Source organism: Megalobrama amblycephala, linkage group LG7, assembly GCF_018812025.1.
Source record: "Megalobrama amblycephala isolate DHTTF-2021 linkage group LG7, ASM1881202v1, whole genome shotgun sequence".
Lineage (NCBI taxonomy): Eukaryota > Metazoa > Chordata > Actinopteri > Cypriniformes > Xenocyprididae > Megalobrama > Megalobrama amblycephala.
The window spans coordinates 36,110,456-36,122,863 of NC_063050.1; the positions used below are offsets into that span (position 1 = coordinate 36,110,456).

The following is a 12,408-nucleotide window of genomic DNA, read 5'->3' on the forward strand; positions in this document are numbered from 1 at the left end:
AATGGCATTGTGCCTGATCTGCAAAGAGTAAATTGCAGTGCTTTAGGAATTCAATTTCAAGTTCTATTACCCCACTAAATATGCAAAACAGGGTGTGAGGCTCAGATGTTTAGTATGAGTGAGAAAAGAGTCGTTCCACTCCAAAAAAGTCTGTTCACACAAAAAAAAAACAATAACTGTGCCAATAACTGTATGATTTCAGAAGATAAAATGTGATATAAATCTGAACATGCATCAGATATTTGTTGGAAATCTTAGTCTGGTAGAATCTGTTGGATAATTTGTAGTCTTTGAGATATTTTGAGATTTTACAATATACAGTATAAAGCTTATGCAGTGGTAAGTAGTCATTTAGCAAAGACTTTCAACCAAAGTTACTTTACAGGCAGTAAAGCTGCAAGATGCAAGGTCTCTCTGCAACAAGCTGAGGTTAAGTGCAATGATCAAGAACACAATGATGGAATATCATGGATCAACCCTTGTGGTGTTTGAACCAACAGCCCACATCCTACACTTTTTAGGAGGTAAGTGTCAAATAATAAATACAGTAACTATTTCACTCATGCTGTATGTACAAAATGTGTGTGTGTTTTTGTTAAATACCTCTTTCACGGTTGCATCATCAAAAAAGATCCATTTGGAAGACTTGCTGTGAAAAGCGAATGCTAGGTAATGTCGACTAGAGTAACAGATCATTCCCACCAGGTGGAGATCTCTTTTCTTGGCATTTTCATCAGTGACTCTATAAAACAGCTGAAGAATAAACAGAGAAAACAGTGAAACTTACATTTAAAACTCTCTGAGTGAGGAAAATGAAACACTGAAGATATTTTGAAGCATTGTGCTTCACAATGTGACACATATAGTCTACTGCAGAACTGCAATATTAGTTCAATCTACAGACATTGATGTCTCAAAATCAAAATAAAATGGTAAACTGCCTCCAGCTCATGGGGTTCAAACTGGATGGTTTTGTCATATTGTGCCAAGGTTCATGATGTCTCCTCCGGTGAAGTGACCTAGAAATTACGTGATATTGGCCTCCAGTATTCATATGACTGCTGAAGAGGAAACTGAGGTCTAACAGAAGGGAGTATGGCAAAAGATGGCTGACTTAAGCATCACACACTTGCAAACAGCCATGTGGCATTTAAATTTATACATGCAGTGAGACCAAAAAAAAATAATAATGTATATATATATATAGAAATTTTGAGACTCTTGTACAAAAATTCAGATATCCTTGCTTCTACTAAAGCACACAAGATGGTGAGTCCCACACATGACATGCAGGACATTTTGAATCATTTAAATGTTGAATAATTCAAACATGACATGCACTGCAGTATAATATAATTACACAACATGATCATATTGAATAGGTGCAGAATAATAAAAACTGACTGAATAATAATAAACAGACAATTCATCATTCAGCTACAGTCATGCAGAGAGATTTGACCCTCACCCCCGAAAGATTGAGGTTTGGGCCCAAAGAGCGGATGACATCTTCAGTGAGGTCAGACTGTTCAGCGTCCCACACAAAGCCAATGGTGACGATCTCTGGGCAGTTCATCAGCACGCGTCGGATTTTGATACTCTGCCCACAGTTACTCTGCAATGCATAAGAGTACAGATCAAATTATACAAAATGTCAAGCAAAGGGATGCTGATGCAGTATGTAATAATAATACTATTTTATTTGCAGTAACAGATTACATACTTTATAATCTGGATTATGTAATCAGATTTTTAAAAAATAACTGTAATTAGATTATATTATGTTTTAAAATAACTGTAATCAGACAACAGTTACTTTTTTATTGATTGCATGATTACATATTACTCACACAATAGCAATAAATCATTCATAATTTTTTATTCTCCCTATTTCTTATTTTTAATCTTTTAAAATTTCCTTTCTAAAGAAAACCTACAACTTAAAAACATTCAAAAAGTCTTCCAGTTTTCTGGAATTGCACACAAAGACCAGCCACTAGTCCATTGGCTATAATTACATGGATAATGGAGAGGCCACACAGCATCTGACCACTGGATTTACAGAAATCATTTCACCTTTTCTCAACATTGCAACATTGCATATCGAATAAAGTCTTGACAAACACATTATTATTTTAATTATACTCAGTAAGTCATTTAACCATGTATTGCTATGCCTTGCTTTTATCTTTCAAACACATTTTTTTTATTATTCTAATATTATGTATTTTAAGTTTACTTTTTTTTTATTTAATTATAAGCTTTCCATTCACAAACCCCTGCAGTTCCTTCATAAGGCCGTGTGTCCACCAGAGTGTTTTTAGCCAGCTGAAAACGCTAGGCGCTCTGCTTAAAACGCCTATCTGTGAGCGCTTGAGAGCGCTTCTGCAGCGCAGCGTTTTTTTTCCGTTGAGACGCTTTGTTGCTATGATACGGAATATCCGCGGCACTGTAACTTATAACTGATTTTGCAGGTAATTTGTTTCAGACTAAAAATGTTGACACAATGTGGAATTGCTTGCTATGTATGTTCGGACTGAGACCAGCAATATTCATTTCTAATCCATTTTGTTTCGTTCTCTGTTTGTTAATGTCTTTGTACAGCAAGAATGTTGTGACAGTTGGTCGGTGTTGTATTTGTCCCGCCCCTCCTCCACTCTGATTGGACGGCTGGCTAAAAAGTGACAGTGATGAGCGCAGCGTTTTACTCAAAGTTGAACATTCTTCAACTCGAGGCGACCTGTAAAAAACGCCGAGCTCTCAGCGCTTGAGCGTGAAAAAGACGCTCAGCGCCTCGTTAGGCCGTGTGTCCACAAGAGCGTTTTTTCCAGCTGCTAGCGTACTTTTTCAATTGTTTTCAATGGGAACGCCGCGTTTTTTAAACGCCAGGAGCGTAACGAGGCGCTGAGCGTCTTTTTCACAATGCGTCAATGAGCGTCAATGCCAGTTAGAGAAACCATGACACAATGTAATGTATGTTTAATCAAAGACTATAGAATAACACAAGACGTGTCACTCGTATTGTTTTGAATGGGAGAAAGTGTAACGCGCAATATGGCGGAATAAGTCCCGCCTTCTAAATGAGAGCCAATCGCCGACTGGTAAAGTCATCGCGTCACTTCAGCTGCAGTTAGAATCACCGGTTTCTATAGACCTTATTTTCCAGAGAAACATGCGCGCCGCCATCTTTAGAATATTGTCTTTGAACTTCCGTTTTTGCGGTAGCCCTGTATATTTCTATGGCATCGCTGTTGAAGAATAATTAGCTGGTGAAGTGGATTTACGTGTTGTAGAGTTAATGAAAGTTATCATGAGCATTGTTATGTTTAAAGCAGATGTCTTAACAAATGTCAGTAGACCGGGAAGATTTTAAAATGAGCAGTTCATTCATAAATACATAAGATAGCTGTGGAAATACAAGCCGGAAGTCAAAAGACAACGAGCGCAGCGCTGAAAAGGGGCGGGGCTACATAAGGTCTATAGAAACAGTCAGACGCGCGCCTCCAAAGAGATGCGCATGCGCATTAGCTTGACCCAGCCTGAAAAATACAGTTTTTTGTCACGATTCGAGCGTTTAGAAACTAAATTTATGAGCCGGCTGTTGTTAGATTTCATTGGTGATTTCAAATATGAAATTTAATCGTAAGGTTGGCGAACAGTTTTGGAGAATTTGATGTTTCCCCATTCAAAGAGATTGCATGATGCCCAGGATGCCCGAGAGGCGTTTCAAAGATGGCCGCCGAGTGAAATGACTTGTCTTAAAGGGACTTTGGTTTAATGTACTTCATGTTGTTGATAACAAAGAATGGAATATATTTTATTTCTCTTAATTCAACGTGATTGTCATGATTCCTGTCTTGTGCTCTCCTGAGATTGTGTCCTATTTTATGCCATGTTTTGTACCCAGGTGTGTCTTGTTTGCCAATCACCCCTTGTGTATATTTAGCCCAGTGTTTGTCATGTTCTTTGTCTAGTGTTGTCTTTAGTGGATGTTATGTGTGCTCTGTTTATCTCACAGTTGGAATCTCCTTTGTTTTAATAAAATAGTCACTGCATTTGGATCCTCCTCTCTGTCATTTCGGAACTGCCTCATAACAGTGATAAAGTAACTACTGTATTGACTACTGTAAGTTATTGGGGCAGAATTATGAAAAAAAAAATTGTAAATTAGAATGAGACTCTTATGTAGTAAGAAAGAGGTAGCCTGTTTCATTTAAAATATATCTAAAAGACATACAATCCAAGTAAAGTAAGCAGGGATTGACATGAACTATTTTGATACCATGGGGGAAAACTGCCATATATTTTTATATATTATTATTGGCAGCAGGTATATATTAGGCTGCTGTCACTTTAAGGGTGTACTCACACTAGGCGCTCTGAACCGAGCCAGAGAGAGCGTTTGACCCCTAAAGCCCGGTTCGTTTGACTAGTGTGATCACTCCATACCATGCCCGGGCGCGGTTCGTTTAGCCGTCCCCGGACCACTTGGAAGAGGTAGGCCAGAGCACAGTTCAGTTGGGCTCAAGCACAGTACACATGCATTGTGACCGCTGACCATGCCGGAGTACGGAACAGCTACTACGTTTGTGTGCGCTACTGTCATCATTGCGATGGTAAACATCTTTATTACTACTTGAATAGTACACTTTTCAATTAATGTAATTAATTTGAGTGTATTTGGGTTTATAACGGGTCTGGTTCTCACCTTATTGATGAACAGGAATTGTAGTTTGTGAGTAAAGCTGCAAATCCCTCCATTAACATCAGCTGCCTTCGTAATAATCCTCTTATACGTGCACGGCATAAATGATAAATCTATTAGGCAGTATCTGCTTTTTCTTCCTGTTTTCTTCCATACAAAAAGATACATCGTATATGACGTAAACGTGCCTCGGCGAGGAACATTACGTGCAATGCGAGTGTGAATGTGTATTCATTAAATTTTATTATAAAATATATTTGAGACTATACACTATACACTATATACACTATACACAAAAAAAATTGGGCAAAGCCAAAAATGGCGAAATATTTAGTGGTCTTTTAATGGTCTTAACCATTTAAATCACAAATCGCTGGTCAGGAAATTAGCAAGAATTGCCCAAATACTGTGGATAAAGTAGTAATTGTAGTGTGTAGTTAAAAGTGAGTAGTTGAAAAATGTCTACCAGTTTGGTGTGTTTAATGTGAGACCAAATATTTACTACGGTTTAAATCTGGACTCTGACCAGGCCAAAACATGAGCCTGATGGACTTGTTCTCAAGATACTTCTTGGTTGTCTGCAATTTGGGCAAGAGCTTTGTCTTGTTGAAAATTAACATCTGATCTTTCCTCTTCAGATAACAACTTTTGGTAAAACTTTAGAATACTGTTCCGTCATTAATGAATAAGTACACAGGAACAAATGAGTAATGCACTATTATCATTCTAGTAACTACTAACAAGAAACTCTGATTAACGAATTAGTAAGTAATAGCACTCAGTTGAATGTGGTAGTTCACTATTAGCTAATCAATAACTACAGTTTTTTTTTACCTCCTGGAAGACTACTAAGAATTACTTTATACAGGTTCATAATTAATGAGAGTAATGCAAAATGTATAATTAACTCTAAAGTGAAGATAATGGTTACCCACTAGAAGTGACTCAAGTATTACCAAATCCTTCAGAAGGAATTACTAATCTTTTTATTTGGAACAGTATTCTAAAGTGAAAAGCATGAAAACCTCCTAGTAATTAATTAAGTTATTGGAAGCATTTGAAGTTTTGGATAGAAATTCCTTCCAGTGGATTTGGTAACACTTGAGTCATTACTAGCGGGTTACCATTTTCCAAATCGTTAGCCTCATAGCATAATTGCCTAAGTCATTTTTTGGCCAAATTGTGATATCTGCCTTTGAAATATGATCTGGGCAATTATGCTATGAGGCTAACGAAATAATGAGTAATTCCTTTAGAAGGATGTAGTAACACTTGAGTCATTGCTATCCAAAACCTATACAAAAACCTCAGATGCTTGCAAAGGCTTCAGTTATCATGCTTTTCACTTCAGAATACTAATCCAAGTAACTCCTTCTGAAGGATTTGGTAATACTTGAGTCATTACTGGTGGGTTGCCATAATCTTCACTTTAGAATTAAGTATACATTATGCATTATTCACATTAATTATAAGCCTGTATATAGTAGTTCTTAGTAGTCCTCTGAGAGGTATGTAAAAAATAGTAGTTATTGATTAGCTAATAGTGAACTACCAACTTCAACTGAGAGCTAATACTTACTAATTTGTTAATCAAAGATTCTTGTTAGTTAATAATACTGTAGTTACTAAAATGTTAATATTGCGCTACTCGTTTGTTCCTGTGTCATTCATTAATGATGGAACAGTATTCTAAAGTGTTACCCAACTTTTCATTTGTGGGAAGCAAGCCATTCTGCATTTAGCTCATTTAAAGATAATTAAAAGCTTAGACAACCTAGGAAGTCGGGGAAGGTCTCATTTTTTAAAATGCATTATGATGTTTATGGTCCTTTTGTGTCCTTTAAAAGCTTAAAAATATTTCAGTCCCCATTCATTATATTTGCATGGAAAATACAGATTCTTTAAAAATTTGTCCTTTATGTTTCAAGAAAGATAGTAAATAATACAGGTTTGGTGAAGGGGAGTTAATGATGACAGAATGTTCATTATTTGGGAACTATTCCTTTGAAAATCAGATGATAAAGTCTGTAAGATAAAAAAGATTAGGCTATAACTGTCAGGGTTCTGTCACTTCTGTCTAGTTTATTTCTTGGTTCCGTGACAGAGCTCTGACACTCCCGTTCTTGCCCTGTTTTTGTGTGAGCTTACGGTCTCGAGTGTTCTCGAGCCGTGCGCTCTCTTGTCTGCGTGCCTTGTTTCATGTTGGTAGCGTGGCGTTCGGATCCCGGCACCCATGTCTAGTTTGGTTTCGGTTTCGTGTCGGGATTTGGACACTCGCGCTCCCTGTCCTGTCTTTTATTGTGAGCGCACGGTCGAGTGTTCCTTCACTTGCCGTGCGTTCTTGTCTCATGTTTTGTCTCTTGTATTGTCATGTTTTGTGTAGCACGCGGTTGTTTCCACCTGCCGCGTGCTTTCATGTTTTGTCAAATACCTGACAATAACATAATAAATAATATGTTTTTTAAAAGAGCAATTAGGATAGATTAATGTCCAAATGTATTTTTAAATTATTTTTATGTTTTTTTTTTTTATGTTCTGGAGCACTCTGAGAAGGATTTGCAGATTTAACATTTAGGCCTATTGCCACAAGACGTTAACAGTGGCTAAACTTGGCATGTTAATTATTAGCACTACACGTGATGCAACTAAATCTTCAGGTAATTTCTAATACACTGATGGAACTGACAATGTATTAATATGTATTAATATATAATGTCCATAAAGATGTCATTTTCTGCTTTCTTTGATTTGCTTTCACTCTTCAAAACAACATTCCAACTTATCAAAGCAAGGTTTAATGTTATTAGATCTGCCACCAATAAGTAATTTAGTAATAAAAAAAAACAAAGAGTGTTTTCATGCAATGTTATCTGTGATATGTAATGACATCTTTACAGGCTTTACGACTTTACTACGTTTGAATGAAATGTACTATGATGCATTAACACACTTAAAGGTGATAGAGAGGTTTTTTCGTCGACTGAGAATCCAAAGTTTTTGAAATGAGTGCATGCGTAAGAACAGCCCCCCTCCTTCACAGCTCATTTCAAAGGAACGCCTCCCAAAACTCGTGCACAAGTGTTGGAACACGAGTGTTTACCACCGGCATTCGCTGTGTTGTGTTAGTGGATTCATTATGTCGGACTCACCGCAGGTAACTCATAATCTGCAGTTGTTACTCCTGTCTCCTGACAAAAAACATTGCATGCAGCGCCTGTGGAGTGTGGAAAGTTACTGGAAGGTCACAAGGAACGTCATGGCAGTGACTGACAAGCCAGAGGGCCAATCCGTGCACGTCTCTCACAAGGAACGTCACGGCAGTGATTGACAAGCCAGAGGGCCAATCGTTTACGCGATGATCGCGTAAACGATTGGCTGATGTATTTAAGGCCCTACCTCGTGCACAGATGATGTATATTAATATTATTACTTCAGTGCACCTAATAAATAATCTTTTATCAGTTAGTAAAGACAGTTTCAAGTAATATTGCAAAAATGTATAAAACAAAACATCCTCTTTAGCACCTTTAACAGAGGGCAACAAAAATACACTTAAAAATAAGAGTTGGACACAAATGTGTAGCATCTAGTGTGCATGCAACTAGTTAAAAAGGAAACAAAAGTTTGCATACTGGGCAGTTGCGGAGATCTCCAATGGTGTTGGCTGCCTGCAGCAGTTCACCAAACATGTCTGAGCGTAGTCTGTCTGTCTTCTCCAAGATTCGCTCCACTTGTTGACTGACAAAAGAGCAAAAGTACAAAGAGGATCATTTCTGACACAGAACCACTCTCGCTAGTAGACAATGCAATGTAAGTGTACTGCATTGCTGACCTTGCTCTATTCCACTTAGTTTAAATTAAACTGTAATCCTTCGATGCAAACAATGCTCTTTTCTGTGAAGCTTTCAGCTATCAGTCAGAATTTTTTGTGAAGCTATAAATTCTGTCAGAATTTAACTTTTGTCCCTCCCAAAGAATGCATGTATAATGATTATAATGGGTCAACTGGATCCTCACACTGACGCTATTAATATATATATTTTTTTTTAAATATTGTGATTTGAATGCAGAAGATTTGCTCTCAATGACAGTAGATTATTTCACTCACCAGAGGGCCGTGGAGGACACATAGTGCACAAGCTCAGTGAAAGGGTGTGGGTCTGATGATGCTCCACAACTACGACAAACAAACTACAAAGGGAAAGAATCTTCCGTGAGGGTGGAGTGCAGTTTTTAAACAAAAATGTAAAAAAAAAAATTAACAAAAACTTTATGATTCAAAGACTAACAGAAAACACTGAGACAGCTGTTATTTTAAGCTGTAACTGAGTAAATAAAACCTCATAGTACCTGCTCATAAAGAGTCATGGCAAACTTCTGGTGGGTGATGCATGATTTGGAAGTACAATTTTCTGTGGATGAGTCAGAAACGAGGTGCAGGTGTATCCTTTCTAGAATGTTCTCCTGTCTCCCAAAGTTTACAAAACAGATGCAAAAAGAAAGCAAAAAAAAAAAAAAAAGATCAGTGACGAATCAGTTATTCTTAGTTCTAGGCTAACACTTCTTCATGTTATTTTTAACAATCATCGTTATTATTAGTGACAGCAACCTACCACAAAGAAGGTCAAACAACAAAAAACAGCAACTTAAAATAAAGCACATTAATGGCACCAACTGGATTAAAATTATTCACAGTAAAAGAAAAGAAAAGAAAAGAAAAGAAAAGAAAAGAAAAGAAAAGAAAAGAAAAGAAAAGAAAAAAGAAGAGTGAACCATTATATTTGATCGCTCATACAATGAGCAAGTGGACAATGCATTTAATACACATACAACATTAATAAAAATGGTAATAAAAATAGGTATAAGGACAATACATACATACTAATTAGTCAATTTTCCATATTTTCCATTTAGCTTATCAAGATATTTAATCACACAAGAGGACAGGAGAGCCATTATGAGTCTGAAAAAAAGCCTAGTGGGTGATCTATCCCTTTAATATCCCTTTAATTGGGTTGTTGTGCAACTTTTACTATACAATGCAAACACTGGTAACATTTTATTAAGGGATGATGTAGTTACACATGTTATATGTACTTACTATAGTAATAACAGTTAATTATGTATAATTAAAGGCAACCTTAAACTAATCCCAAACCTTAACCATAGTAACTATTTGTACACAAACAAGCAATTTTAAGAATCACAGGCTTTCTTTTTCACAGAGAAGAACTTTATCCTTAGATCAATGATGCTCAGAACAATGAGGCATACAATTAGTTTAAAAATAAATAAAAAAACTGTCCTAATTGAAAGAAAACAAGTTGACAAAAAGATTAAATCCAATATTTGGTGATAATATAGCAAAAAAAGAGATTTATAAGCTATTTTTCGTAGGCCAGTCATTTTGACCAGGAACACCAAAAATGTGACTTTGTTCCATTTTGTACAAAATAAAAGCATTTCAAAACACAGACTTCTGGGTTAAACCAAAGTCCTTTTAAGACAAGTCATTTCACTCAGCGGCCATCTTTGAAACGCCTCTCTGGCATGCAAGTGCAGCTCCTATCTCTTTGAATGGGCAATTTATCCACAAATAATGCTTTTTTTTTTTTTTTTTTTTTTTTACTAAAAAACTGGGGTGCATAAGGTCAGATCACTGAGGTCTACGATCAATCAGTTCCAAAAAGAAATACAAAACCTGTCCTAATTGAAAGAAAACAAGTTGATAAAAAGATTGAATCCAACATTTGGAGATAATATAGCATTACAAGCAATTTTTTAAAAGGCCAGATATTTCTGACCAGGAACACAAAAGTTGTTACAGGGTTTTCAACACAGCACAATGGTTAATTAATATTACTCAGTACTTCATGTAATTACATTGTAACAATGTCACCATCGAATAAAGTGTAACCCAAACATTTAGGCAAGACACTGCAGAGCTCATAAAAACTGGCTTAGACCACTGCAAACATGACAGTTTGCGATGGTCATGACTCACAAGTGAACATCATTTGTGACCTTGATCAAGTGAGATGTTTATATCTTAAGAGATAAAAACCTCTTTAATCTTTCCACTTTAACTTCCCAGACATGCATACTACTTTAAGCACTGCCATGCAATTCTAATTTGTATTGACCTTGAAAACCAGGCCTAATATCTTTGTAAAAAGATACTAGGCATTAGATCCTTAAATAATGTCAAAATTTGAATAGTCCCTCTTGCACCACAGCTATGGGTGACTTGTGAGCCGGTGTCTGAAGCTTGTGTGATACACACTAATCTTAATTGGCTATGACAGTCAGGTGCTGTCACAGGTGTGCCAGCAGGGTATATAAGGGTGCCTAGAGAGGAAGTCATCAACTTCACTTGTCTGAAGGAAGTTGCACAGGCTGGAAATATGGCAACGTGAAGCAATGTCTCGTTCCCCTTCTCAGGGAACCATGAGACCTGAGACATTCCCTTTCAAAGTGGAACTCTACACTGCGTCATTGAGCTAACGCTATGGGAATGAAATACCCACTACACCATACTGAACAAATGCCTGCTCACCGTGCTTATGAACTGCCCAAGAGCATAGCAATGTTCTTCATGCCGAAGAACTCTGCTGCCTAACCCCTGGGGATGCACTCTACCCTAGACCCTTACTTCTAAGACTTCTTACTTACTTCCCTTAAGTCCACTCTCGGCTTCTTGCAAGGTCACCACCTCAAGCCCCGGCTCCTCTGAGGCAGGGCATGGGCAGCAACCCTGTCCTTCTGACCCTGTCTCCAGCTGGGGTCAACAATAGGGTCAGGAGAGGGAGATGTAGGACCTCAACTTGTCTACTCTATTGCTGTTCTCCTCAGCAATGGAGTGGCACACAGTGCAGGAAGCTTGCTTAGTAGCCAGGAGCACCGACATGATATGCAGCCTGGCCCGCCACTCACAATCGTTGGGCTACCTCAACAGCCACGGGACTTGATCCACAGGGTGCAGATGCCAGGCTCCCATCCCCCTTGAAAAGAGCCAGGCGGAAGCGGAGCTTGTTCACTGGTCACAGTGAGGACAACCAGCCCGCTCAAGGGCTGGTCAAGCATGCTCCGCTCCAAGACACATAACACACAATTCATGAAGATTGCTGGGTGTTATGTATCTTTGACACTGCAACACACACTTTCAGAATATCTTTCTAGACATTTTTTATACTCCTAACCACAAACAGAAAACAGAAAGTTCACACACTTGGCTTGCAAACAAACGGCTTCCTGAAGACAAAGAAGCTGATGACGCTCTCTAGGCCCCCTTATATACCCTGCTGTTGCACCTGTGATGTCACCGGATGGCATTAGCCAATCAAGACAGGCATGTAGCACACATACTTCAGACACTGGCTCATGAGGAGCATTCCCATAGCAACTCCATGACGCACTGTAGAGTTCCACTTAGAAGGGGAAACAGAGGTATAAACAGATTTTATCACAACTCAATTGAAATTTTACTAATTTTTCTCTCTGAAGTCAGACATACAAAACACTCTGCTGCATCATCCATGAGGCCCAGCTGGAAGCGCTGCTCATCTTTAAAGGTCTCGGCCAGAGCGTGACGCAGGGTGTCTGATGGCAGAGCCCGTTCTCGACTCTGCTGGAACTGACAGAAGATGCTCTGTAAAAAGGAACAGCCAAATAAACCTCACATACAAACTCAGCAATGCAGTACA

The 12,408-nt window shown here is 38.0% G+C and overlaps 1 protein-coding gene across 1 annotated transcript in view; it reads right to left on the minus strand.

Moving 5' to 3' along the window:
- Positions 1–12,408, minus strand: part of usp53b (ubiquitin specific peptidase 53b) — a 35,258-nt gene that overhangs the window by 15,592 nt on the left and 7,258 nt on the right. Inside the window, exons 4-9 of the mRNA XM_048197246.1 lie at positions 12,219–12,353; positions 9,056–9,169; positions 8,814–8,896; positions 8,338–8,443; positions 1,469–1,615; positions 604–753 (exon numbers count right to left, since the gene is read on the minus strand). Of these exons, the coding sequence (XP_048053203.1) occupies positions 604–753; positions 1,469–1,615; positions 8,338–8,443; positions 8,814–8,896; positions 9,056–9,169; positions 12,219–12,353 (735 nt within the window). The remainder of the gene's footprint in view (positions 1–603; positions 754–1,468; positions 1,616–8,337; positions 8,444–8,813; positions 8,897–9,055; positions 9,170–12,218; positions 12,354–12,408) is intronic.